General features: G+C 54.7%; 11 protein-coding genes across 11 annotated transcripts; 5 read left to right on the forward strand and 6 right to left on the reverse strand.

The window, feature by feature from the left end:
* Positions 1–24: 24 nt before the first annotated feature.
* Positions 25–531, forward strand: N0V96_002257 (uncharacterized protein; the record flags this gene model as incomplete). The annotated part of the gene is made up of 1 exon (XM_065756478.1): positions 25–531. The coding sequence occupies one exon, from the start codon at positions 25–27 to the stop codon at positions 529–531; it is 507 nt and encodes a 168-aa protein (XP_065614847.1).
* Positions 532–2,797: 2,266 nt separating this feature from the next.
* Positions 2,798–4,594, reverse strand: ALD6_1 (aldehyde dehydrogenase (NADP(+)) ald6; the record flags this gene model as incomplete). The annotated part of the gene is made up of 2 exons (XM_053187702.2): positions 2,798–3,852; positions 3,922–4,594. 2 exons carry the CDS (start codon positions 4,592–4,594, stop codon positions 2,798–2,800), a joined length of 1,728 nt encoding a protein of 575 aa, XP_053055206.2.
* Positions 4,595–5,529: 935 nt separating this feature from the next.
* Positions 5,530–7,582, reverse strand: N0V96_002259 (uncharacterized protein; the record flags this gene model as incomplete). The annotated part of the gene is made up of 4 exons (XM_053187701.2): positions 5,530–6,030; positions 6,090–6,874; positions 6,943–7,222; positions 7,436–7,582. The coding sequence occupies 4 exons, from the start codon at positions 7,580–7,582 to the stop codon at positions 5,530–5,532; spliced, it is 1,713 nt and encodes a 570-aa protein (XP_053055205.2).
* Positions 7,583–9,631: 2,049 nt separating this feature from the next.
* Positions 9,632–10,811, forward strand: MDE1 (Methylthioribulose-1-phosphate dehydratase; the record flags this gene model as incomplete). The annotated part of the gene is made up of 3 exons (XM_053187700.2): positions 9,632–9,783; positions 9,996–10,517; positions 10,718–10,811. The coding sequence occupies 3 exons, from the start codon at positions 9,632–9,634 to the stop codon at positions 10,809–10,811; spliced, it is 768 nt and encodes a 255-aa protein (XP_053055204.2).
* A 483-nt stretch (positions 10,812–11,294) lies between these two features.
* N0V96_002261 (uncharacterized protein) lies at positions 11,295–11,934 on the reverse strand (the record flags this gene model as incomplete). Its single annotated transcript, XM_053187699.1, has 2 exons — positions 11,295–11,693; positions 11,767–11,934. 2 exons carry the CDS (start codon positions 11,932–11,934, stop codon positions 11,295–11,297), a joined length of 567 nt encoding a protein of 188 aa, XP_053055203.1.
* Positions 11,935–15,305: 3,371 nt separating this feature from the next.
* On the reverse strand, positions 15,306–16,650 carry SEC20 (Protein transport protein sec20; the record flags this gene model as incomplete). The annotated part of the gene is made up of 2 exons (XM_053187698.2): positions 15,306–16,215; positions 16,316–16,650. 2 exons carry the CDS (start codon positions 16,648–16,650, stop codon positions 15,306–15,308), a joined length of 1,245 nt encoding a protein of 414 aa, XP_053055202.2.
* A 560-nt stretch (positions 16,651–17,210) lies between these two features.
* On the forward strand, positions 17,211–17,620 carry MRPL44 (mitochondrial 54S ribosomal protein mL53; the record flags this gene model as incomplete). The annotated part of the gene is made up of 2 exons (XM_053187697.1): positions 17,211–17,391; positions 17,508–17,620. 2 exons carry the CDS (start codon positions 17,211–17,213, stop codon positions 17,618–17,620), a joined length of 294 nt encoding a protein of 97 aa, XP_053055201.1.
* Positions 17,621–18,107: 487 nt separating this feature from the next.
* IPP1 (Inorganic pyrophosphatase) lies at positions 18,108–19,310 on the reverse strand (the record flags this gene model as incomplete). The annotated part of the gene is made up of 6 exons (XM_065756479.1): positions 18,108–18,249; positions 18,331–18,414; positions 18,467–18,810; positions 18,886–19,005; positions 19,127–19,157; positions 19,201–19,310. 6 exons carry the CDS (start codon positions 19,308–19,310, stop codon positions 18,108–18,110), a joined length of 831 nt encoding a protein of 276 aa, XP_065614848.1.
* Positions 19,311–21,207: 1,897 nt separating this feature from the next.
* Positions 21,208–22,537, forward strand: dus2 (tRNA-dihydrouridine synthase 2; the record flags this gene model as incomplete). The annotated part of the gene is made up of 2 exons (XM_053187695.2): positions 21,208–21,376; positions 21,432–22,537. The coding sequence occupies 2 exons, from the start codon at positions 21,208–21,210 to the stop codon at positions 22,535–22,537; spliced, it is 1,275 nt and encodes a 424-aa protein (XP_053055199.2).
* Positions 22,538–22,833: 296 nt separating this feature from the next.
* Positions 22,834–23,696, reverse strand: N0V96_002266 (uncharacterized protein; the record flags this gene model as incomplete). Its single annotated transcript, XM_053187694.2, has 3 exons — positions 22,834–23,463; positions 23,521–23,610; positions 23,670–23,696. The coding sequence occupies 3 exons, from the start codon at positions 23,694–23,696 to the stop codon at positions 22,834–22,836; spliced, it is 747 nt and encodes a 248-aa protein (XP_053055198.2).
* Positions 23,697–24,116: 420 nt separating this feature from the next.
* OCT1 (Mitochondrial intermediate peptidase) lies at positions 24,117–26,486 on the forward strand (the record flags this gene model as incomplete). Its single annotated transcript, XM_053187693.2, has 1 exon — positions 24,117–26,486. One exon carries the CDS (start codon positions 24,117–24,119, stop codon positions 26,484–26,486), a length of 2,370 nt encoding a protein of 789 aa, XP_053055197.2.
* Positions 26,487–26,534: the final 48 nt, after the last annotated feature.

Consider the following 26,534-nt stretch of genomic DNA (forward strand, 5'->3'; position numbering starts at 1 on the left):
CCCATGAAGAAGCGCAAGACAAAGATGCTCCGCCACGAGTGGAACGACACCTTCTGCACCCTCAAGGGAACCCGCCTGGCCGTCCACAAGGACGCAAAGACGGTCGACCGCACGCTCGAGTACGTCGACGTCGACGACTACGCCATCGCGTGCTCCAGCCTCGCGTCGCAGAGCAAGCTCTCCGCCGCCTTCAAGGCTGTGCACTTCAGCTCCTCGTCGTCGCACAGTCGCGAGAAGAGCGATCCCGTCGCGGCGTTTAGCTTCCAGCTCATCCCGCAGGACAAGGATAAGGAGTCCGCAGGCGCCAAGCTGAGGAAGCGCGGGAGCGCGCTGCATGGCTTCGGGCATGGGCACTCTTCGAGCTCCGGGTCGATTCCCGCCGAGGGCGCCAACGGCACGGGCAAGACGCACCATTTTGCCGTCAAGAGCCGCGATGATCGTATTGACTGGATGCGGGAGCTGATGCTCGCCAAGGCGCTGAAGCAGAAGGGTGATGGGTTCGAGGTCAGTGTTAACGGTAACATGATATAGAGCTGTGTGCGGCCCTCCTCCTCGGCAAAGACGATCCTCTCTCTCTCTCTCTCACACACAAATGCCAAGAAAGGCACCAAACATCCGATAATGATTTGCGTTTGGTTTTGCCGTCTGTTTTCCTCTGCTTTTCATCTTCACTTCAAGCAAAGCGAGCCAGCAAGCGAGCAATATCTGTCTCGGGGACTCTGTTTCTCTTATGAAAGGTCGTCTTTGGTACACTCTTTTGCCATATTCTGATTTTGTCTTTGAGAGGTCGAGCTTCTCGGTTACACTGAGAAACTTGACCATCTCTCTTTCTCTCTCGTCTCTTTCTTCTTTATTTTTTCCTCTCTTGCATAAGTCATCTGGATAGCGGCATTTGTTACATCCTTGAAATCAGATTCTCCCTCCCCCCTCTACCTGACGCCGGGTATATGACTCCTTTTTTCCTCTATTTATTACAACAGGGGGGGAGGGAAAGGATAGGAAACCCGGGGATTTTGATTTGGACAACTCTTTTGAGGTTCTTTACTGAACATAATTATTTCTCTTTCACTCGCTCACTCTTGTCTCTCTTATGAAAATCGAAAAGAAAAAACCACACAAAACACCAAAAAGAAACCGACACGTATGGAACGGAAACGAAATGAAATGGAACGAAAAAAGACACTCCTTTGCTGCAGGTTTTTTTTTTCTATACACTACTTACTGCTGGGAGGGGCTACCATGATACCTAAGTTTTTTTTTTGTTTTAGCTATTTGAGAGAGTTTAGTTGCCAAAATGAAAAATAGGGGGGGACCTTGATTGGAGCCAAACCGCTTTTGTGCGCGAGGCTCCGGGATCTCGGTTATGAAAATGAAATCTACTCGTCTTTCCAAGTTTTTGCTCACTTATGAAGAAGTTACCTCGTGTGATGTATTGGAAACTGATTGTTCAGTGATGCTACACTATCTTGGTGTCAACCGGAACTCTACAAAGAAGAATCAGAATCCGGGAGGTGGAGGTCAGGCGACAATCTGAACTCTTCGCCATATCAAAAATATTCAATTGAGCTATGGTATTTCTCTATAGAGAGCGTATATAGAGCCCGACCAAGTTACAGGTAAAGCAGAAAGGTCACACACTGGTGGCGAAAATATTCAATTCACGCCTTGCTTGATTAACAGGTGTAATTGCCCCCCTTCCCCAACCAACTCCGACTAGGACATGAGTAAAGCATTATGTTTCTACTCCGTTTCCTCTGCCTGTAACGACAACACCCGCTTAGAGCAGATTCTTTTACTATCTCAAGGTATATCCTAAGCCACAGGGGGCAGGCGGGTGTATGAGGTAGAATATCCAGAAGGGAGGGAAAATAGCGAAGAAGGCTAAGATTCTCAAGGCTTTTATTTTTCCTCTTGGTAGAGTGAATCCAAAATGTTGTACCCTACTCCCGTCTCGAAGCCGGTTTGAATCTCCGTGTACTTGGTCTACCTATCTCGTCACACCACCGGTGTATTTCCCGGTTCTGACAATACAACAATATCGTGGGTGCTCACTTTTTCTTGATACATCCCCAAAACGTGTAGACAAAAGGCACATCGCAATCCTTTCCACATACTAATAGAGTTTGCCAAGGGGTACTAGAAGCGTCAATTCGCAGGCGTACGTTCTGAATCAGGGTTTTAGATTGGGGCAAATATGAGAACAAAGGCTTCTTCTTGATCATACGTACTCGCTTTGGAGTAAAGAAAGTTGGTTGACTCTGACTGAGATGGGGGGGCCACCATGATCCCAAGAGGTCAGTGGAGAGAAAACTTCGTCAGCGAAAAGAGAAGGGGTTGGCCTTGAGTTACACGTTTCTATTATCCGCGAGGCACAGAGTCGGACTCTTACCCGAGGTAAAAAGTACCTTGAGACACGTCGGAAGTAGGAAACCGCTTCCAGGATGAGACCTCTTAGACTGTGTAAGTAAGCTACTACAAGGTAGGTGAAGATTTGAAAGAGTTGCTTCAGCATAGTCTAGTCTCACCAAGGATAATGGCATACATATGGGTGCGACCCATGGGATTTGTTTGAAAATTTGTTTAATTCTTTTTTTTTTATATGTGTGGCTACTCTTCTCGAAATCTTCCCTAGTCCCCATCATTTTTGCCATGCCGACGTTTTCAACTAGCCACTACTTTCTCATAAAAACCATAGCAATCATCCAGTACGTGCTCAATGACATCATCCTGTGCTCGGCTCAAAGGCACATACGCACCATCCCCACCACCCCCTTCCTTACTTCAACACAACACAGACTCATGAATGGGTAGGCATCGACACATCAGCCTTTTGCGAAATCGCGTCGGCAGACGCCCAGAAGGACGTAACCGTCTTCTGCTGCGTCAAGAAGGAAATACCGGGACGTCCGTAGAACGTGTTGGCGCCGCCCGCGGCAACACTCTTCTTGTTGCCGGTGAAGGAGAACATGGGCAGAGGGACGGGGATGGGCACGTTGATTCCAACCTGGCCGGCCTCAATGTTGCGGCGGAAGGCCTCGGCGGTGGCGCCGGAGCGGGTGAAGATGGCGGTGCCGTTGCCGTATTCGTTCTTGTTGATGAGCGCGACGGCCTCGTCGAGCGTGTCGACGTTGAGGCAGACGAGGACGGGGCCAAAGATCTCCTCCGTGTAGCACTTCATCTCGGGCGTCACGTTGGTGATGATGGTAGGCGCGACCCAGTTGCCGTTGGGGTACTTTGCGGGCTTGTAGCCGCGGCCATCGAGGAGAATGGTGGCGCCCTCGTCCTCGGCGCTCTGGATCAGGCTCTCGATGCGCTGCTTGCTGTGCGGGGAGATGACGGGGCCGAGGTCGGCACCGGCCTCGAAGCCGCCGTCGACCTTGAGCTTCTTGGCCAGCTCGGCCAGCTCGGGGAGCCACTCCTTTGTCTCACCAACGAGGACGAGGGTGCTGAGAGCCATGCAGCGCTGGCCGGCGGCGCCAAAGGCCGCGCCGACGACGCTGTTGAGGAAGTGGTTCTTGTTGCAGTCCGGCAGGACGGCGGCGTGGTTCTTGGCGCCGAGGTTGGCCTGGACGCGCTTGCCGTGGGCGGAGCCCTTGTTGAAGATGTACTCGCCGGCCTTGTTACCGCCGACGAAGCTGACGGCCTTGATGACGGGGTCCTCGAGGATGAAGTCCACCGTCTTGTGGGCGCCGTGGACGACGTTGACGACGCCCTCGGGGAAGCCGGCCTTTTGGACGAGCTCGGCGAGGATCATGGCCGCGCCGGGGTCACGCTCCGAGGGCTTGAGGATGAGGGTGTTGCCGGTGACGGTCGCGATGGGGATGCACCAGAGGGGAATCATGGCGGGGAAGTCTAGTTCCTGTTAGCTTCAATTCTTCGCCGTCGTCTTTCCAACAAAGAAATCATGCCAGGTTCACTTACTAAAGGGGCAGATGGCAGACACAACGCCCAAAGGCTCGCGGTAGCTTCTCGTCTCCATGTCCTTGGCCACCTCCAACACCTCGCCCTTCAAGAGCTCAGGCGCACCACAGGCGGCCTCGGCAACCTGCAGACCACGGAGAACATCACCCCTGGCGTCGGCAAACGTCTTGCCCTGCTCGAGAGTGATGCTCGCCGCCAGACGGTCCCAGTTCTCGCGGATGAGGGCGACGAACTTGAACATGATCTGCTGGCGGGCGAGGACGCTCATGGCACGCCACTTGGGGAAGGCCTTCTCAGCCGAGTCTACAGCGGACTGCAGCTCCTCGGTGGTCATCTGCGGCACGCGGGTGACGAGGTTGTTGGTGGCCGGGTCGTGGAGGTCGATGAAGTCGGTCGCGGCCGAGGTCATGAACTTGTTGTCCAAAAAGAAGGGGGTGTCCACTGGCTTGGCGATCTTCTCGTGCGTGTTGGGGTAGGACTCGGCCGTCGAGTCCAGGGCGGCGTTGAGGTGCTTCGCCGTGGCGTGTATCCTCCTCGCCGCGACGGCGGAGGTGGGCGAGCCGGAGGAGGCCATGATGGTAGGCTTTGAGAAGAGAAGTGATGAGCGGGTGAGAGATGCTCTAGAGGTTCGGCCAGCACCGGTAGTAATGCTTCGAGTGAATGCCCGACGCATTGTGAAAGAAGAAGAAAAAGGGAGAAGAGGTGAGAGGAGGAGAAGGACGAAGAGGAAGGGTATAGGAGAGAGGTCTCTGACAAGAGCCAACGATTGGGTAAACTAGAGACAGATAGTGCTACACACTGCAAGAACAACAAACTGTCCGCTCCGTCGTCTTGGGATCGTTCGTCTCAAGCCAATTGCCAGCCACTTCTTTCACAGGAGACGCGGGAACCGGAGTCGAGCGACATCGTAGTCCCTTATAAAGTCCCAGGGAACTCGGCGAGCTCCCAGAGTGTGGGGAAAGGTTGAGGTGGGGTAAGATAACGCTGCCATGGCTGCCACTGATTCCAGAATCCCTGCCCAGTTTCCCCCAAGCTCCCAGTTGACTCCTCCCAGCCGAAGCCGGCCCCAATGCCGCCTTATGCCGAGAGGGAACCGTGCTTTTTGGTGCTACAAGCGTCAGGTGGGCGCTCTCCGCCGGCGTAAACGGCGTAAACAGCGTATCACCCTACTGCGTATGCGGCGGAGAAGCGGCTGGTGGATCTGAGACCTTCATAGCGGGAGACCGGGGGCCACATTTGACCGCGGAGCTGATTACCTTATCTTGAGATGACGGGATGGACCTGGAACACAATGACATTTCACTTTTAACATCTCATATCACATCACATCTGAAATCGGAACGGAATGTTGTAATCAATCCCTTGTTTTTTTGAGTAGCTAGAATACACCTACGCCATGCTCTCTGTCTGTTCCTCGATGACCAAAAACAGGCATAGAATGAGGGAGTTAAGCTGAAAAAAGCAGCATCCATGATTCTCTTCGGTTCCTGATATCACTGTTGTGCTTATGTTAAAGCACGATACCTTTAGGCCTCTGGCCTTCTCCCGGCGACGATATCAAAGAGAAAGCAAACTAATTCACAATTCAATCGCAAGAACCCCTCCCATCTAAGACGAGCTGCGGGTGTTGCGCTTGGTAGCGTCCTTCGCGACGTCGGCGCCGGAGGCAACAGCCTTGGCGGCCTTGTCCTTGACCTCCTTCGCCTTGTCCTTGGCATCAGCCGCGGCCTTCTGGGCAGCGGGAGGAGCACCACCGGAGCTGGCAATGCCGACAATGATGGCAATGAGAGTGACAAGAAGAGCACCGATACCGCCAGCAACCTCGGGAACGAACTTGACGGCCTGGATGGGGTCCTTCTGGGCAATGGTGATGAAGAGGTCAAGCTTCTCCTTGATGAAGTGAACGGGATCGTCAAGGAACTTGAGGTCGTTGGGGGACTTGGGCTTCTCGGCTTCCTTGGGCTTGTCGGCGAGCTCAGCGAGCTGCTCAATGGGGTGCTTCTCCTTGAAGGTCTCCTCGGCAAGCTTGGCAGCATCCTCAACAGAGTGGCCAATGTAGATGTTGTCGAAGAGGATGTCGTTCTGCATGGTCCAGATCTCGAAGCCAATCTGTTGGTTCATTCGTTAGCAGGCGGAAGATTTACCAGTACATTATCGGGAATACTTACAGCGCCCATGGGCTCGAAGTTGGCAGGGGTTTTGTCCTCGAAGTAGTCGGGGTTCTTAATCTTGCGGGGAGCCCAGACGCCCTTGTAGGCGGGGTTGTCGATGTAAGGCGCGGTCCACTTGCCCTTGTAATCAGGGTTCTTCTTCATGGGCTTGGTCCAGGGGCCACAGCCAGAAGCCTCAGTGCACTTGGGGTTGGGAACGGTAGGGGCGACCCAGTCACCATCCTCCTCATCGTCCCAGTCCTCGGGCTTCTGGGCCTCAGGGTCAGGGATGGTCTGAGCCTCATCCTCGAGCCAGTCCTCGGGCTTGGTGGCCTCCTCGTCGACAATCTCGTAGGGGGCGTCCTCATCCCATTCCTCGGGCTTCTTGGCCTCGGGGTCGGCGATACGGGCCTCATCGACCCAGTCCTCAGGCTTGGAATCCTTGGCGTCGTCAATCTCCTTCTCAGGGTTGACGGAGGGGGAGAAGTCCTCAAGAAGGGAGCCGGTCTTGACCTGCTCGCCGTTCTGCTGGATGATGAAAGTGTTGTTGGGGTGGACAATGAGAGTGTAGAGCTCGGTGGTCTTGACAATGCGAGCGGTGGGGGGAGAGGTAAGGTGCTTCTCCTCGTAGTCACCAGTCTTGGGGTTCTTGTGGTTGAAGATGAAGTGAACCTTGTTGGTGTGGCCGCACTTATCGGGACCGAACATGATCACATAGGGAGTGGCGTTCGAGAACTCCTCGGAGTGGAGAGCCTTGTTCTCACGGAGAAGCTTGAGGTAAGCACCACCGCACTCAAGACCGTCTGAGAAGGAAAGATTGTTAGCACTCTGTTGTAAGGTCGTAGTATGAGCACAGGAACCGGAAACTTACTCTGAAGCTTGACTTCGTACTGAACAACGAGGGTCTTGCCCTTGTTGTCAATCTTCTTAGGGAATTTGGCCGAGATGGCGTGGTGAGCGGCGGGGTTCTTGACAACAAGACCCTTGTCGCCCTCCATGCCCTTGTAGACGGTAGGCTCCTCGACGGACCACTCGCCAACGTAGGCCCATTCCTCGTCATCCTTGGAGTCCTTCTTGGCGTGAGAAGGGCTCCAGCGGGTCTCCCAATCGTCGGTGAACTGCTCCAAGAAAGGAGCCTTCAGGGCGGTAGGCTGTAGAATTAAAAGCCATTGTCAGATAATTGCTTATTTCATTGCGGGTAGAGCAGGTGCGGAGAAGCTCCAAAGAGCGGCCCCCAGCCCGTTCCCATTGTGCATTGAGCTCATGCGTCAAGCATGAGACTGCAGCGAATGACCAGTGAGGGGGAGGAGGCTTCACTCGGAGCAACAAAGAAAGCCACTGGCAATGAAAAGGGAAGAACTTACCGTGAAGGTGGACAGCTGGGGAGCGACCGAGGTAGAGGACTCAGCGGCAGTGGAGGTCTTATCCTCACTGAGGACCTTCTGAGCATCGTCGGCGTAGGCGCCAGCGAACATTGCCGCGGCGGACAACGCAGCAGCGTTGAACTTCATGGTGGGCGAGAATGTGTGGTATCGGTGTCTCGGCTTCAGTCGGGTTCAGGTAGATGAGGGGGGAGGTAAGTAGCGTTAAAGCTGTTGGGTTGTAAAGGAAAGATTGTCAATTGAATGACAAAAGGGTAAGAAAGGGCTCCCGGTCGCGGTGGATAGAGAGGATTGGTATTTTCGAGGAGGAAATTCCCAAGGAGAGGGAAAAGAGTTTCGGAAGGAGGAATGGGGCGAGGAAGACGACGGATTTATCAGTCCGTGAGGCAGGCACGCGCAAGCGGGTTGTGCTCAACGTGTCCTTTTTTTGCGGTAAAGGTCCCCAGCAAAACCTCAGCGACCAAAAGCAGAGGCACCCGAAAAAGAGGCCAGGTAGGGGAGAGCTCACTAAGGTGTGGCCCGTCGGGGTAAGGTTCGGCAAGGCAGAGGTTCTGAGCCAATCAAATTCCCAGAAAATTGGAGAATTTTCGGGGGGACCAGCAGCGAGAGCAGTTGCCGTAGCATGCAGTCCGCTACCTAGCTTCAGGGGTCGTCGGGGTAGCACGCCGCTGCCCACCGCAGCCCGGTGTAGCCAATGCAAAGCCGCTACGGTACCTTTTTCAGTGGGCTGCTTCTGCTGACAATGACATGCGGGCTGCGGACTGTGGCTCGGTGAGGTGAGGAAAGTGCGGGGGCCCTTGGCGACGGAACGGGATCCACTGGTTCTAACAGTGAAGGGAAGGAGGGGGATATTCATGGTGCTTCGACGAGCTTCCAAAGTCTCAATTGCTGATCCTGGTTGATGGACTGAGCTCTTCCGACCTTGGCTGGGTTGCCATCCTTTACTTTTGCACCTCAGGTGGTGGAAGACGAAAGGAAGACTGAGAGAGAGGAGCCACTGGTGTATCGCTCTCAGGAGCATGCACTCTGCGATGTGTCGCGATTCAATCGAGGCTAGCATCTCAGGTTGGCGGCTGGTCCCGAAATGTCTCGAGATGGACTGTATCAGTGCCGCGCCATTGGAGCTGCCATTGCCATTCACTGCTTTACTAATATTACAAACTGTCGACCAGGATAGTAATATGGGTGCGCATTGAGCAGACAAGACTGCGAAAATGCACAGATATGCCTCGGTCCAAGCCAGCGCCTGATTGACACTGGCAAGACACGATCCTGGCTGAGTTTCATAGGCTCGATTGATCGAAACGATGTCCATTTCGGGCAGGCGTGTTTGCGGATTTAATATAACAGGAGTCAGGCTTCTAATTTGTCCTAATATCTCACGAAAGCTTCCCCCTTCCTCCTGAGTAAGGGCGTTGAGGTGGGCGCTCCCCACTCGACAGGATAAATAGAAACGTGGGCGTTCAGGCGTCGTCGGAAAAAGGCTAGGTGTCCTCTTTTTTTTCCGCATCACCTGCAGGACGCCTAATCAGCCTCAACCACTGACCGGACTAGCCGCCGATTCTTCACCAGTTTGTCTCATCATCTCTTCTAGCACCACCTGTTGGTATCCGTCTCCTTTTGCCAATGCGTGTACCCGTGCCGTCCTAAGAGGCTTTGTGAAGTCCGCCATCGCATTTACCAGCTATGACCTGCAGGCGCCCATTTGTAATTGGGGCGGCGATGGACCCGAGTTCAGAGAAAGCTGCGAGATGGCGCGGATTGACCAATCGCAATAGCCTCTGTCACTGTCTCGTAAGTCGTAACTCTTTGGGCGTGGAGGAGGAGCGTTCCGTGTCTTTGCGTGCTTGCCATGTGGGGAAGTCGACAACTGCCACTGGCTCAACTCTCCTCTCACCTCACTCAGCCTCACGCTCGTGTGGCTGGTAAGAAAATTTCCCGACTCTTGTGAGAGAAACTTGGTTTTACTGAGTAAATCTATCGCAAACGCGAGCTCAAATTTTCCTGGATACCCGATAAACAGTTTTGTACCCTCGAACTAGGACCTCCGTATTCTTTACTGCCATCTACAAGTTCTAGCGGGAGCCGAATCGAGGATAACACAGTCTTAGAATTCGACTACCCCCGTTCAACTACCCAAATTACCCCGCGAAACTCATCTCAGAAAGCCAGCCCACCATGGCGTCCACAACTGAGATTGAGAACCCCGACATGCTCGTCACCTCCAACGACCCGAACCACCCCGCGAATCTCATTCCTTCGCTGTGCGCAAAGTTTTGGACACTAGGCTGGGTTACTGGCACCGGTGGTGGCTGCTCCATTCGAGATGAGTAAGTCCATAAATCTCAAGTCGTACTTGTAAAAGGGCTATGTTTGTCCATATCTCATTCGATAATCACTACTTGCTTCCTCATTTCCATACACGAAGGAGACAAACATCGCATCATACCCCTCGCTCACAAACTTCACCTCACACACGGTGAACATACACACGAAAAGAAACAAAACGCCAAAACCATGACTCTCACTTACACCCTCCCAGCGACCTCGTCTACCTCGCCCCCTCAGGCGTCCAAAAAGAACTCATGAAGCCCCAGGACATCTACGTCCTCTCCCTCGCCGCTCAAGAAGCATCCCTCAAGAACCGCGTCTACCTCCGCTCCCCGCCCTCCTACAAGCCCTCCCAGTGCACCCCTCTCTTCCTCGCCGCCTTCACCCGCCGCGGCGCCGGCTGCTGCATCCACACGCACTCCCACTGGGCCGTGCTCGTCACTCTCATCCTCGAGGGTCAGGCCCGCGCCGGCGGCAACGACAGGCTGTTTGAGATCAACAACATTGAACAGATCAAGGGCTTCGGAAAGGGATTTCAAAAGCAGGGGAACCTCGGGTACCACGACACCCTCCGGATCCCCGTCATCGAGAACACGGCCCACGAGGAAGACCTGACCGAGTTCCTCGAGGAGGCCATGGACAAGTACCCCGATACCTACGCCGTGCTGGTGCGGAGGCACGGCGTCTACGTCTGGGGCGACAACGTCCACAAGGCCAAGACGCAGTGTGAGAGGTGAGTCTAAGTCCCTCCTCCGGGAGAATGAGACTATCATGTCTCTCTCCCCGTAACAGAAAATCGGGACGGAAACCTGCTCTTCCCATCTTGGAAACATTCCTCCTATTCCCTCATCCCTTGTTCCTGATTTTCCCTCGTAACAATTATCTGTCTCGCAAAAGAAAGCGTGGAAATATGCTAACGAGGACGTTGCGTAGCTTGGATTATCTCTTCCAATTGGCTGTTGAAATGAAACAGTTGGGCATTCCCTGGATCAGCGACATTCCAGTAACTGTTCCTACCCGGTCCTGATGGAAGATTAAAAGTTAAAGAAATCGATCTGACGGGGGAGGTCTTGTGACGTCCCTACAATGAACAATTTAATAGGGGTCACTAACGGAGTACTTGTGTCTGAAACCAGACCGCCGCCCGTCAAGAAGCAAATCGCGTTGCGCACCAGAACAATATGTCGTTGCAAGTAGTCATCGCCTCGGGAACCCTCATGACTTGGAACATGCGTTCAACACGATACATGTACCATATGTCACGCAGAAAGATGACCCTCTTCAATTGCACACGAAGTATGAGGAAGATATTGTGATATTGAAGTTTGGCAGACGTTGGTGTCCGCTAGTAACATTAACGCATATCCTTGTAATCTGCCTATTAAATCATTGACCACATATATAGCAATCGTCTCCCAAATGGTATATACCCCTCTCCGTGAATCCATACATTCATCCCACTCATCTTCTCATCCACCTTTTATGTTCATCCTCCGAATGTCCAAGGTATTTAGATAAGGAGAGCGGCGCCGATGAGACCAATAACACCGAATGAAGCAGAGCCAACCAGGGCGGGGGCAGCAGCGTTGGCGGTAGATGATGAGCTGGAAGCAGCCTCGGTGCCAGAGGCAGCAGATGAGCCGGAAGCGCGGGTGGCAGTGCCAGAGGCAGAGCCGGTGGCGGCGGAACCGGTAGCAGTGGCAGCAGTTGCGCTACCGCTTGAGCCCGAGCCGGATCCAGATCCAGCGGTGGCAGCGGGGGTAGCGCCGCTGCTGAAGTAGTTCTCAGCGATACACTTCTGGGTGCATTGGGCGTATTTTTCAGTCTGAGCTGCAGATCCGTCACCCTGATCACACTTGGCGACGCAGGCGGTGGTCTTGTTGACCTGGTCCTCGTTGGGGTTGGGGACCTGTGAGCACCATGTGTTAGTCGTTTCTTGAAATTTCATCGGGATGGCGCCGTATTTGGGTTCCTCAACGTACAGAGATACACTTGGCCTGGCAGTTGACGTCGGTAGCAGGGCAGCCAGACAGGCACTTCTCGATGACAGCCTGGGCGGAGGAGGCAGCGGAAGCGGAGGTGGTGGTGGTAGACTGGGCGGCGGCCAGGACGGCGAAAGCGCCGGTGACGATGATGGAGGTGAAACGCATCTTGACTGGTAATAGTTGGTTTGTGGTGTTACACGGGTGTATTAAGAATGGTGTAAGTTGTTGATGTCCGGACACAAACAGCGAATGTAGGCGTTTTGAAACAGGTGATCGAGCAACGAGTGTATGGCAGAGGCTAGAGAGGGAGGGAGGAAAGGAAGGGAGACCAGGAACAGAGTGGATGGACTGGAGGTGGGTTTAATAGTGTGCAGTGTTCCGAGCGAAAATCCATCTCTGGATCCAATGTCGACCTTTTCCCGCTCGGGGTGACAAGCCAAGGCGCGCCCCCAGGTGCCATGCTATGATTAGCCTTGGTAGTGTGGCCTCTTCCCTGCGCTGCCCACCCACCCCCTTCACCTCTTCAGCTGCAAAGTTGTGTGGCCCATTGATGTTCTTCGTGTGTCGATGGGCCGGGAACACGCTTGTGTCTGCACGCAACTTGCAAGGGCGGATTCTGGGGTGGGTAGACAGGGTGTGGGCTCAACGAGGACCTGGAAAGTTTTACTGCGTACACTAGGTATTAGCAGGAGACGACGACCAAGAGAGCAAAGTAAGTACTAGGTACGGAGCAGCACCACGTACTAGAAGCCAAGCCGGCCAACAAGACCTGATTCTCCTTCGGGTTGAGCTTGTGACTTGTGACTCGACTCATAGCCGGTTGCCCCCGTCCCTTGTTGTTGATGTGGGCGGAAGGACTCAAAAGCCAAACACAAGCGAAAAAAGGGGAGCCCAAAGCAAGGTTGGATGGAGGTTGACGATCGAATTGGATCGCGCCGCGTCTGGGGAAAGATTGGGACCTGCGCCATGGACTGAGGTCAGGACGTGACCTAAGGCAGGTACGTACCGCATATAGCCTTAAGGTTAGGCACTTTGAGCCTTTTCGAAGTAAGGCAGGAACTTACGGATACACTAGGAAGGAGGCACGGAGGAGAGAGCCCACTTCCTTCTTCCCTCCCGTCCGCATCGAAAGCGAAAGCAAGAGCGAGAAAATACTCCCGGTCCAGAAACGAGGTGCAGCACTTGCAGACCAACCATGCCTGCCAAAGTGGGCCCGGACTAACTGTTTAATCCCAATTTTAAAATTGCACTTTGACTTTTTGCTCTCTCCCTCTGCCAGGATTGCCAGGGCCTCTTCGAATCTCCTCTCATTGTTTGCAACGGCGAGCCAATTGTCAGCTGTCTCGTCCCTTGCAATGTCTCCATCCACAGGACTTGCCGGGTCCAAGGCCAGCTAGGTATTACATCAGTGTGGAGGGCCGTTGGTCTGGTGGTCTGTTCGTATTCCCCTCTGCATTTTGTCGAGGCCTTCGATCGAACCTCGCCACAACTTTAGCCTCCGTCCACCACCACCACGCGGATACAAGGTCTCATTTGACACATTGAATTTGGTATTCGAGGCATTAACGCCTCAATTTGAGCCCTGTACCCATACAGCACGCTATCGATGCACCCACGGCAATATAGCTGCAGAGGCTTACTTGTGCCTGTGTGGTATTAGAGAAGAAAACCGTTCAGACGATGTTGACAGCCAAGCACAGGGAAAACATTAGCAGAAGGAAAGAAAACAGACGATTTTCACGGACGAATGCTCAACGACCAGCGTGACACGACCCTGGCGCGTCTCCTCGAGTAATGCAGGGTTTCCTGGCTAATGGCACCGTGCCATTGGCCGAGGGCACTTGCCCTTGTCTCAGGGGCCGGACGACCAGCGCTGTCGACCTGTCGACCGGACAAAGCGCTGGAGCGCCACACTCTATACCACTGCGCAAGCGCTCCATCGGGTACCTGAGAAAGCTGAGATGCGCTGCCGACTAGCACCTGAACAGCCATTCCAGAGACCCAAGATGAGCACTAGATGAGACGGAACGTCGGAACCTGAGCGAGTCTCAACCTGCCGCCAAGTTTTCTTGCGGATGGTGGGACGGCCAACTGCGGTGAAATGGTGAATAGTCAACAGCGTTTGGCACTTTGCTCATCTGTCGGCCAAGGGGCGACACCGGTGACGGGTCATGAAGATCCATCAGTCCACTGAGAGTCCTCCCCCCTGCGACCTAGATTCGTTTCGAAGCACCTCCTAGTGACGGCTCTTTACAGGACGGGATGGATATCCGTCCAAACGAGCTCATGTTCGTCCGGCTTCATTTGGGTCTACTCTATTCCCGACCGACAGCCGATCATCGTCATATGCCGTTACCCGTCAGGCCAACCACTTACACGGGCCTGCGAGTGCTGATTATACACAACGTGCTCCCAGAGACCCAAGTGCCGTTGCCAGCTGCAGTGAGATTGAGAATATGACCAACGATCCCAGAAATACATTTCGCCTCATTGGATTTCGTATGAAGCGGATTCTGCATGAATACGAGATGCCCAGCAACCACATCGCTCAATGAACGATCTTTGATCTGCATCCTATAGACAGTGCCACACGACACCTCCCCAACACACCAATGCCGTGCCGTAGAGCCGTTGGACTTGCGTTACGGGTCATGGCCCGCCCAGAGGAAGCGCCGTCAAGCCTCCGCCTGTGGCGATGCACCATTTCAGTTCTTCTGACTCCCGTTTGCAGTAGGCAGTCGGAGAATTTGGCGATGAATGAGACATCGCTAGGTACACCTTTTGTCGTCTTGGGTCGTGTGCAGTCTGCTACGGGTTGTCTCGTATATTCGGGCCCTCGAGTAACTACTACAACATCGGCCTACATATTTTCGATGGCAACATTTGTTGGTAATGGGTCTCACCAAAACCAAATCCCACGGCATGTCCGACTTTGCTCCCTGTTGCTCAATCCCAGAGAACGGAAATTTCACAACGTCATGCCGTCCTCCCCCGTCCGAACACTAGACCGCTCCGGCCCTTTCTATGCTCCTCCCTGGAGCCCAAGTTCAATGCACTGGAGAACGTGGCAGAGAAAAGGCACATCCCTGCCTCACGATCGCAGCATGTCATTGGCTGCTAAACCACCCGGCTTCCCATGTCACTTCTCCTTTCTAGAAGTTAGAACGGCGCTTCTTGAAATAAGCTCTAAAGGGTGCTTCTTGGGACGAACTTTGGAGCCGGGGTAAGGCTTCGAGATGCGCCAGTCTGCGAAAATCGTAATTGCCAAATTCCTCATCGCGGCCTGGCCGTTACGATGGAATGCCACATACATGATGGACAAAGAAACGGCGCCTTGGGCGCTTCTCCAGACTTGCAACGGCACCGCTTAGTTTAGGCCTCACAGCAATACAGCTACCACGTCGCAACCTGGGTCAAACGTACGAGTGCCGGAGATCAAAATCATTGTCCATGTGATGATATTTCTTCTTTCACCGAGACCACTTAGGCGTTTCGCAACAGTAGCCCCTCGACATCTGGTCGCCTGACTACCTTACTTAGAGCTCGTCTCGTTGCCTAATCTCTTCTTGCACCCCTTGCTTCAGCTCATCATCGGGCACCTGGCCAACAACGGCCTCACCCTCTAGCGGCTCACCTTCGTCTACCGCCGTCTCCTCGCCGATCTCAGCCGGCATCTCCTCCACGATCTTACCCACCTTCTCAACCAGCGACTCGGGATCTCCACCGACCGCCGATCGCTGCGGCTGCCGTCCGACTTCAATGGTAGGCAGCGACTCATCTGGTAAACCCTCGACATCAATCTTGCCCTCGTTTACCACCACGGCCTCGGACGGGCTTCCGGACCCGGCGTACTTGACCACCGCTCCGCCGCCGCCGACGGTGAGGTTATACACCAGACGCAATGGCAGCCAGACCAGCCACCACATCGGCCCATACAGCAACCTCCGGAATAGCAACCACGCACCCGTCGCCATGAGCATGTAGAGCGCCGTCTGGAGGTACCACGTATCGCTCTTGTTCGAGCGGAGCAGCGTGCCCAGCAGGTCCTTGGAGCTCGCCAGCATCGTGTCGAGCGAGCCGTACGAGTCGTCGAGCTGCGCCAACGCCGCCGAGGACTCGGTCAGCGTCTGGTGCGCAAACTCGCTACGGGCCAGCTCCGCCGCGATGAGGTCGTGCGTGCGCCGCAGCGCGCTGGTGACGTTGCCGCTGGCGCCGACCGTCTGTTTGTCCTCCTCTGTCAGGGAGCTCGTGTTGTTCTTGTTCGTCGTCTGGTGGACCTGTCGGTGGCGGATGACGTCGGGCTTCTGTTGCGCGCTGAGGGACGGCGAGGACGCTTCGGAAACGGGCTGCGAGTAGGATTGGATGAGGAGTTCGCGCTCGAGGCGCTGGGCCTGGGAGAGGTTGCGCCGAGCTGCGAGTTGCGCCTTGCGGAAGGTGATTCGTGAACTATGTGTGACATTGCGTGTTAGTGACCTCTTGATTTCCCGTCCAAAATTCCCTGGAAATTACTTCGTGGAACGAAGTTAAAGTGAGGGGGAATTCTTACCTCTTGATCTCCTGCTTCAACCTCTCCACGCCATCTTTAAGACGGGTCTTTGTGTGTTCCACCTCGCTCCCCGGCCTGCCGTCCCTGAGATCTTCCACCTCCTCCCCGAGAAGCTCCAGCTCGTCCTCCTCCTCCCGGAGGATCTGGCTGATTTCCGAGCTCAGCTCCGCGCTGACACTGTTCTCCTCATCTGCTCCTGCTGCTGTGCCGCCGCTACCGAGCGGGACCGATCCCGGCTGGAATTTGAGGTTCTGGAGCCGATCGATGAGCTCCTTGAGCTGGGTCGTGGTCTCTTGCAGGGCCGTTAGGCGCTCCTGCAGACCTTCGAAGGACATGGCTTCTTGCTTCTTCTTTTCCCACTTTTTGTTCTTTGCGATTTGGTTCGTTTGCTTCGATTCGTTTACGTTCCTCCCTGCCCGCTTCGTCGTTTGTGGAAATCGCAGAGGAAAGATTCTCGGAAAAGGGGGAAAAGGAGTGTTGTAAGTCAAGGTGCAATGAGGCAGGGTAGGGCGTAAAGCTGGCCTTTCACGGTGACGAAATGTGTGGCACAGTGGGATCAATCTCCCCCGTTATGCCAATATGCAACTTTCTGCGCCACATGGTCTTCGAGCCCGGAGGCACGGCAAGCCACATGCGGCGGCGTCCAAGCTCCTTCCCCCGTCCTCCCGAGTCCCGACACGAGCCACGCGACCCAAATTTTTGGCGACAGCTTCGAGAGCGTAACGATTGCTTTGCGAATCTAGTCCAAGTTGAAACCACCCACCCATTCGAACAAATCAGCCTCCAAGTACACCTCGAAGCCCCCGTCACCGACGAAACCCTATCCAATCCCCGGGTTCTTACCAAACAAATATCTCTACGAGCTCTCTGCGAGAGCCCAATTGAGCCGCCCAAGATGATTACCAAATTCATGACCGAGATCACGACAAAGTTCAACCCTTTCTCGCCCGCAGCCAAGTCCGCGCGCCTCTTCATGTCCAACATCCCGCCCACGGCGCGCTCTACAGGCACGACGATCAAGACTATCCTCCTGCCCCGGACGTCGACGGAGCCTGCTTCGCTCTATGTCAAGTTCAGTACGTTCCCCCTTTGCCGTGCTGCCCCTACCCATGTCCTACATCAATCCTCCAGAAAAAACAAACGTGGTGGAGCGTGAAGCGTGAACTTTGGCTAACGTATTGCGTGTGTATAGAGGACGGCAAGGAAATTACGATTGACTGCGAAAAGATGGGCGTCAAGAACATGATTGAGGAGGTGGACAGACACTCTCGCGGTCTGCAGAAGGCTGCCGACTTGACCGACTAGACGTAACGATCAAAGAGAAAAGAATTCGTGTACTATTATAGCATATTCCTTTTTTTTGTTACGAAAACCCGGCGTTTTATGTTGGAATTGGGGACGATAGATATCCCATAGGGCTCTCTCGATTGGCTACGTCAGGCGGCTCAGTGTGTTGGAACAAGACTTGACGGGTGATGCAGATGCCGTCAAACTGCTGTTGTACAAAAAGGCTTCAGGGAACTGAATCAACTCCTACGAATAGAAAATATGGACATCACAAGAAGCTCATGACTTGGGTCATAAACAGCGATTCAAATGACACAGATTTTACGGTACTTTAACTTTTTTTGGTATTCTAGTTGACGCCTTTCGGGCCCTCGAGCTCTGACTCCGTTTTCGACTACATCTACTAACAAAGCGACGCAAAAAAATATGGTCTGAGCTTTCGTCTGGCTAAAGCAATCCGCCGGTACTACCAATTCAAGAAAACACAAGAGGGAGGAGGAATCCCTTATGCGGAGGCACCGCTGATGAAGAACCACTTGTCGATGGAGGCGTCGATCTTGGCGGCGGGAAGCTCCTCGTGAGCGGGCAGAGGAGGAAGCTGACCGGCGCTGATGAGAGCGGGGGACTGCTGGACGGTGGTGTTACCGCTAAAGACAAGATTGTCAGTAAAGGGTATTCGGACAAAAGGTGGCTTGCTATGCCAAGGTATCGCGTGATGAGGAACTTACGTGGAGACGCTGCCGGCCTGGGTCTTGCCGGTGATGAGTCTCTCCCAAGCCTCGGCGCACTCACGGACGACGTCCATGGCGTAACTGCGGTATTTTGTTAGCTAAGAACGACAGTCTCACGGTTGAAATGACCAACCTCTTGTTCTTGCACTCGCCGGTGAAGGCGAACTGGTTCTCGGGCTTTCCGTCGGGGATCTTGTAGATGCGGAACCACTCGTTGGTGGCACGGAGAAGGCCGGGCAGGTGACGCTCAACGTCCTCAACGTCGTTGAGCTTGGGAGCGAGCGGGTCGTTCACGTCGATAACGATGACCTTCCAGTCGGTCTCCTCCTCGTCGAGCAGGGCCATGACACCGAGGACCTTGACCTGCTTGACCTGACCGGTGTAGCCGACAAGCTCACCGATTTCGCAGACATCGAGCGGGTCGTTGTCACCCTTGGCCTTGGTCTCGGGGTGGATGGCGTTGGGGTCCTCCCAGGTCTAGAGCAAAGCGTTAGATGTTGTTTTTCTCGACCACAGGCTGATATCTTCTCAGGGGCCATTTTTTCTTCGTACCTGGGGGAAGGCACCGTAGTTCCAGAGGTAGCCCTTGTGGGGGAAGCAGTTGCGGACGTAGCGAAGCTTGCCCTTCTTGATGTCCTGCTTGATGGGGTTGAGGAGCTCCTCCTTGGAGATCTGTGGGTTGAATTGTCGGTCAGCGTCACATGCCTGTTTTGTTCGTGCTTGTGTCACAATGCTCATGGCAGAGCAACCATAGCGATCACGGCACAACAGAGGGGAGGAATCGAATACTTACCTCGAGCTTGGCGTTGGTCCAGCGGGGGGATCTCAACAACCATGTTCAGGATGGTCTGCTCCTGGTTGGCGTACAGAGGGATATCGTGGAAGGGGGAGACGGGGACACCATCCTTCTCGATGTAGACACGGTGCTCGAGGGTGTTGGGAGCACCAACCTTGCGGAGGGAGTAGGGGGAAGCCATTGCGGGCGATTGGTGATGGAAACTTGGGTCAGAGTCCTTTGAGATGGTAGAGAAGTGACGGGCAATCTGCGCGGTGCGTTGGGAGGGAATTTTGGATTTAATACCGGGGGCACCAGCAGTTTGTGACGGGCGAGGAGGGGTGCCGTTGGCGGATGATGCAAGGAGGGATGGAGGGGGAGGGGTAGGAGACCCGGACGTTAGCTTGGTGTGTGCCGCCAGGGTTGCAGAGTGATTGGCCCGGGACGGGGCCTGAATCGGGGGTCGACGAGTGAGTGTGGAAACGGGGCTGGGTTGGGTGGAAGGCACGCGAAAACTGAGTGCGCGGCGACCAGTACCAATACAGGCGGTGGAAGGCAGAGGCAGAGGCAGTGCGGATACGGGGGTGAATGAGCTGACAGAGCTGACAGTTGTCTTGCGGAGGGACGGGAGCTGCAGCTTAATGCCTCGTAGCAGCGGCATGTGTGTAGGTAGTGTAGTATACAAAGTGACCTTGGGGCCGGGCCGAAGGGAAATCGGTCAAAGGAGAGTAGAAGAAAGGGTGATCAAAGGGGAATTCGGCGTGTGGCGTTTAGAGTTATATCACACAACAGAGGACTCTTCAGCAATTGCGGTAAGACTATTTCGGTCTCATCCGAGGTTCAATGGCAAAAAGAGGGTGAGTGTTGCGCAAGACGCTAAGAGTTGTAGCCGTGGCTGAATTGCTGCCGTTCGAACAGGATGGATGCTGGATGGGTCTTTCTCTGGGTTCCGTTGTTTGAGGTACTGGCGGCTATCGGGGCTGCAGAGGCTAGGTAAAGGCAATTGCTGCTGGTTAGGACGGGGCAAGGAAGAAACCGGGAGAATCAATCAGTATGTTTTTGTCGCGACAGCAACCTGCCGACAACGCAGCCTTCAGAAAATTCTTCACTAGCCTCACCGTGGCTGGAGCTTGCCGATGTACCCCTGCAACTTTGCCCCTCAGTTACCCCTCCATAGTGTCAAGGTCTCTATCAGATGTCTTTCAAGTCTCAACCCAAGGAGATGCCTGAATTGTTCAGGTATATGACATGGTCAAGGCTTCCAAACAGTGCCTATTTGAGTTGATTGTGATTTCAACCTCCGAAGGTACCTCTGTCTTGTGTGTGAGTGCTACCCATCCAAAAGACTCGAGTGTCTTCCTACCAGAGTGAACCCACTTGGTGCTCGTGTAGCTGATATTCGTTGAGTTTTCTTCTAGAACACAACCTCCAAAATGCTTAGCTGTAAGACGCAACTTGTTATGATCAAGCGGGAAGTTTGTTGCCTCGGTTTTGTAAGTGAGATGGTCAAAATCCCCAACAACAAATTACGAATGAAACTTTGATAGAACATTTCTGCATTGTTATTCAAAAACTCCAAAACAGAACAACTTCTCTAATCCAGTATTTCAAATATCGAATTATCAAAGTGGCTCGCTGGATGCAATGGTCTCAAGTCGCGGGCGGCATTTGACAGGCAAAAGCAGTGCCCATATCGCATTCAGTTGGCTAAGCGACACCAAGTTGAATAATCTAGAGAACTGCCAGCAGCCAAGTACCTTTCTCGAGTAACGCAAGCAGAAGCACTCAAAACATCAAGTGGCCCGCACTAGGCAAGATAGTAATTCGGGACATCTGGTGGCAGATTTTCCGTAGAAGGATGGAATTCGTGGCATCTCACACACTTTATGGTTGGTAGGTTCCTCGGTCTGTGATCCTCCTTACTTGTTCACTCGAACGCCACACCCCGGTACTTGCTTATCGATAAGATACATTGACACTTTTCTCCATTATGCACTCTAGCCCGTCAGGGCATCGCCGAAGGAGTCAACCATCGGATTGCGCCGACCATTCCCATTTCTTTTGTTCAAGGCCATGTAGCTTGACTTTTCCCTCTGGCCATGTCCTTCCGCACGCTGCTCAAGACAATGGGTTCAGAAATCAAGAAAGTCCCCATCCCTCGTCGTGGGGTGGACTATAGGGGCAAGCTCGTCCTTGCGCCCATGGTTCGCTCCGGCGAACTTCCCTCTCGCCTCCTGGCCTTACACTATGGCGCAGACTTAGTCTGGGGTAAGTTGCAAAAGTATGAGGAGCATTCAAGGAATCGCGCTGACAAGTCCAACAGGCCCCGAGACCGTCGACAAAGCCATGATCGGCACGACGCGCAGAGTGAACCCCGTCACCAACACGATCGACTTTACCAAGATCCCTTCGTTCGGTCATAAGAACCCTCCAAAGCACATGCCCGAGGCGATGATTTTCAGCACACACCCGGAGAAAGAGGCGGGGAAGCTCATCTTCCAGATCGGAACGGCAGACCCGGACTTGGCAGTGCAGGCGGCTAGGCTCGTGGCGGGTGATGTCGCCGGCATCGACGTGAACGCAGGTTGCCCGAAGCCGTTCAGTCTCAGCGGCGGAATGGGCGCTGCTCTTTTGAAGACGCCAGACAAGCTTGTCGCAATCCTGGAGGCTCTAGTCGCGAACATTATGCCAGAATTCGAGATTGGAATCAGCGTTAAAATTCGCCTCCTGGACACACCCGAACAGACCGAAGCCCTCGTGCGCAAGCTCTGCGCCACTGGTATCACTGGCCTCACGATCCACTGCCGCACAACTCCGATGCGTCCCAGAGAGCGTGCCATCCGTGAGCAGCTTCGCATGGTCGCGGAAGTATGCCACGAGGCGGGTGTTGCTTGCATTATGAACGGTGACGTCGAGAGCCGAGACCAAGCGGTCGACCTGATCAAGGAGTTTGGAGTCGACGGCGCGATGATTGCCACTGCAGCTGAGGCGAACTCGAGCTGCTTCAGGGCGGAAGCAGACGGAGGTCTGGCGTCCTGGGAGCAGGTAGCGGCGACATACGTCAAGTACGCGCTCGAGGTCGACAACAAGTACGGCAACACAAAATATCTGCTTTGTCAGATTGTCCCGGGCAAGAGCGCGACATACCAAAAGATGAATCAGTGCAAGAGCTACACTCAGATCTGCCGCGCACTCGGGCTCGAGAATCTCATCGAGCTTGCCCAACAGACTGATCTTAACAAGGGCGTCGACCCGGAAAAGGGGCCTGGCAAGGGCGGAAAGAAGCCTAATACAACCGCCATGGCGGCCGGCGGCAAGATGGGCGAGAGCAGGGCTGCTCAGGCCCCTCGAAGCAAGTCTCAAAGAGGTGTCGGCGCACCCAAGGAAACACAGCCGACGCAACCGTCACCTGCTGCTCTGCAAACTTGAGATACATCACATATCACTCTCAAACCGGGTTCATTTACATAGATAGGAGTTTGGGTATATTGGTAACAAAAAGCATAGCGGCATTCTGGGTTCTTCATTGACAGAGCCAGATTAATGGAATTGAGGGATATAGAACCCAAATACGACTTTTATACACACAAGGCATTGAATAATGCCCACCCACCTTGATTTGCTTTGCTCTGAAGACAAGCATCGAGCTGATGAAATATGTCAATTACAAAAGGAACCGATGGTAGCGACTCTGTTCGCTTCTATGGTACAGTTCCACGCTTCCTTTATTTGCCCTTCTTCACCCAGTCCTCGACGGTTTCCCGGGCATCCGTGACCTTCTCATCAACATATCGTACACCAATCTCGCTGTGGAGCCTCGCCATCCTCCAGCTGTTCTCGATGCTCTCGCGAAGCTTGAGGTGGCCCTGCGCAATAACGGGGAAACGCTGCTCGTACTTCCAGGTGAGGTTGGAGACGTTGCCCATGGTGATGGGCAGGACGGTCCAACCCGCAGTGATACCGAAAGCCAGGGGCGCCGTGGCGCGTAGGACGATGCTGCGGTTGCGGGTTACGATGCTGCCGGCCATGGCGGCGACCAGGACGTAGATGGCACCGGGCATCAGCTTCTCGACGCTCTCGCGGGGCGGGGCGAGGGATGCGATCGTGCCCGTGAAGGACTGCTCTAGGTTGAAGGCCTTGTCCATCGTCCGGTTGACGGCGTCCTCGGCACCGACGGCGTACTGGTACAGGGCAAGGCGCGCCTTGCCGATCTGGACGGCGAGGCGGTCGGTAGGGGTAGGTCCTCGCGACTTGGGTTCTTCGGCCTGGGGAGGCTGCTCGGCCCGGGGGATCGGAGGAGGGAGGGTGCCGCTCGTCGCGGGGAGCTCCGGGTCGTCGTAGATGGGCTTCTTGGACTGCAGAATTGTTAGGTACGCTACTATCTAGGTGCGGCGAGTCGACTGCGGACGTACGTGGCTGCTCTCGGGAGCTTCAGCGTAGGCAGTTCGGGGTGCCAGGGCGAATCCTCCCAGCATAACCGTCGCTGCTAACGGCGCGGCGCGCTATGGATCTCATATTAGTTGTGACTTCGATTAGCAGTCGATTGGCAAGAAAAATTTACCCGTTGTAGCAACACTCTAGCAGCCATGGTCCGCTCAATTGGTCGATTGAGGGAATTGGGTCTTGGTCTCGCGAGAATTATTTGGATGTCACGGAATGATGCTTGTGCTTGCAAGCACCTAACGCCAGGCCCACTGGACGCTGGTGCGGCTATTTCCGGAGCTCGGGAATTCGATTATGCACTGGCTGGCCTGGTATGACTGGCAGCACTGCACACCCTTGCACAAAAAATTACTCCCGCCGTCAGTCCGGATGCCATCCCGGCTACGGCCTATCGATTGGTTTATCTCATTCCCATTAATTCTCCCTATCCAGAAGCATTCCCTTGGTCACGGCCCTTGGTCGCATTTACAACCACCCTCATCTTTCTTGCTACATGTTTTACTAGAATTTCCGCCCTGACTGGCCGACTGGTAGTTATGTTGGTGCCATCGACGAATATCTCATAATGATCAAATCTTCAACTCGCGGCCTCTGGGTCTGCACACAATGCGTTCGGCAAGCTTCCCGAGGCCAACAACGCCGGTGGATAGCCGCAGTGTCCGGCGCCGCTCCCTCGAGCATCACGGCCGACCACTCACTTCCGGGAAGGAATACCGACGATGCGATTCTCCGCGAGCTCTTCGACTCCCCCGACCGAGTATCCAAGGCCTTCAAGGCGGCTGGCCCTAGTGTTGGTCTCTTCAAGAACCGTTACCTCACCAGCCCGAATGGCTTTTACGTATTTGCCCGCAAGAGCTTGGACAAGGCGCAGAAGATTGTCCACCGAGTCCTTCATGCGTCGAGTGTGTCCGAATACCAGGCCGTCGTCAAGGACCTTGACCGTCTAAGCGACCTTCTCTGCCGAGTCCTCGATCTCTCCGACTTTGTCAGAATGACACACCCAGACCCCAGATTCCAACAAGCAGCAGCCGGAGCTTGGTCGCTGGTCTATCAGTATATGAACCAGTTGAACACCATGACCGGGCTGAGTGACCAATTGGTCAAGGCTATGGAACAGCCTGAAGTAGTCGCGGCATGGTCAGAGGAGGAGAGGACAGTCGCAGAAATTCTCAAGCTGGACTTCACCAAGTCGGCCGTCGACTTGCCACAGCAGGAGCGGGATCGCTTCGTCGACCTCTCGCAGCAGATAAGCGAGGTCGGATCCATGTTCGTCTCAGACATGCAGCCTGCAAAACGGGAGGTTGTGCTTCCTTCATCGAGCTTCTACGGCTTATACCCCGGGATCGCTCGAGCGCTCACAATGAGGGGCAAGTTGCGCCTCCCCACCACCGGCCCTGAAGCCCAGGCCGCGCTCCGGAGCGTCAAGGACGAGGGGACGCGGAAGGAGGTGTACACCGCCATGCGCACCGCTTCGAAGCAGACAGTTGGTCTGCTCGAGACGATGCTCAAGCTGCGCTCCGAGCTGGCGAATCTGGCGGGATTCTCGAGCTACGCTCATCTTTCTCTGAAAGACAGAATGATGGCAAAGTCTCCTGGCGCTGTGATGCAGTTTCTTCATGCGCTGCAAAAGTACAATACCCCTATTGTTCGCGAGGAGATGTCGGACCTCTTGAAGTTGAAGCAGACCCGACTAGACAGCACCGCTACGCAAGTCCAGCCGTGGGACAAGGATTTCCTCATGGACGGCGTGCGGTCCGAGATGAGTCTGCCGGTCCGTCATCCCGATCACCTCCCTTCTTTCTTCTCCATCGGTACCGTCATGCAGGGCATGTCGAGACTGTTCACTCGTCTCTACGGTATCCAGTTTAGGCCAAAGGAGTCACAGCCCGGCGAGACTTGGCACGAGGATGTGCGGCGTCTAGATGTTGTGACGGACACAGGCGATCTCATCGCCGTTCTGTACTGCGACTTGTTCTACAGAGAGGACAAGTCGCCCAACCCCGCTCACTTCACAGTGCGCTGTTCCCGAGCCATTGCCCCTTACGAAGTCCAAGAGGCTGCGGAAGACCTCCACAACGCCACCTCTGACATGCCCAAGTTTGAGAGACCCGAGCAAGCCGCGAACGACGGCATGGAGAGCTTGCAACAGGATGGTGTCCTGATGCAGCTGCCCACCATTGCCCTGGTCTGCGATTTCCCCAAGCACGATGCGAAGAGCTCCGCCCCGGCGCTCCTGTCATACTACCAGGTCGAGACTTTGTTCCACGAAATGGGCCACGCGATCCACTCCATCCTCGCTCGCACCAAGCTCCAGAACGTGTCCGGCACGAGATGTGCTACCGACTTTGCCGAGCTCCCGTCCACGCTGATGGAGCACTTCGCCGCAGACCCATCTGTGCTGGGCCTCTTCGCCCGCCACTGGAAGACGGACGAGCCCTTGCCGTACCAGATGGTTGCCGAGCGGATCCGCCTAGCGAAGCGCTTCGAGGGCATCGACACGGAGAACCAGATCCTCCTCTCCCTGCTCGACCAGTCATACCACAGCCCTGAGGTCGCCGATCCGTCCTTCAACTCCACGCAGGTCTACCACGGCCTGCAGAAGCAGTTCTCCCAAGGCGGCGCCGACCCCGCCGGCACGTGCTGGCAGGGCTTCTTTGGCCACCTGCACGGGTACGGCAGCACCTACTACAGCTACGTCTTTGACCGCGTCCTCGCCGAGCGGGTCTGGCGCGTCGTCTTCTCCGCCGGCGCCGACGGCAAGGCTCTCAACCGGGAGAACGGCGAGCGGCTCAAGGAGAACCTCTTGAAGTGGGGAGGCAGCCGGGACCCGTGGCAATGTCTGGCGGACACCCTCCAGGACGACCGTCTCGCCAAGGGCGACGATAAGGCCATGGCTTTGGTGGGTAGCTGGGGCATCAAGGATGACCATGCGTGAGGAACGTGTACTAGCCATTGTATTTTAGATGTAAACAAGTCCGCATCG

Source organism: Colletotrichum fioriniae (genome assembly GCF_027942845.1).
Source record: "Colletotrichum fioriniae strain IMI 355084 chromosome Unknown scaffold_2, whole genome shotgun sequence".
Lineage (NCBI taxonomy): Eukaryota > Fungi > Ascomycota > Sordariomycetes > Glomerellales > Glomerellaceae > Colletotrichum > Colletotrichum fioriniae.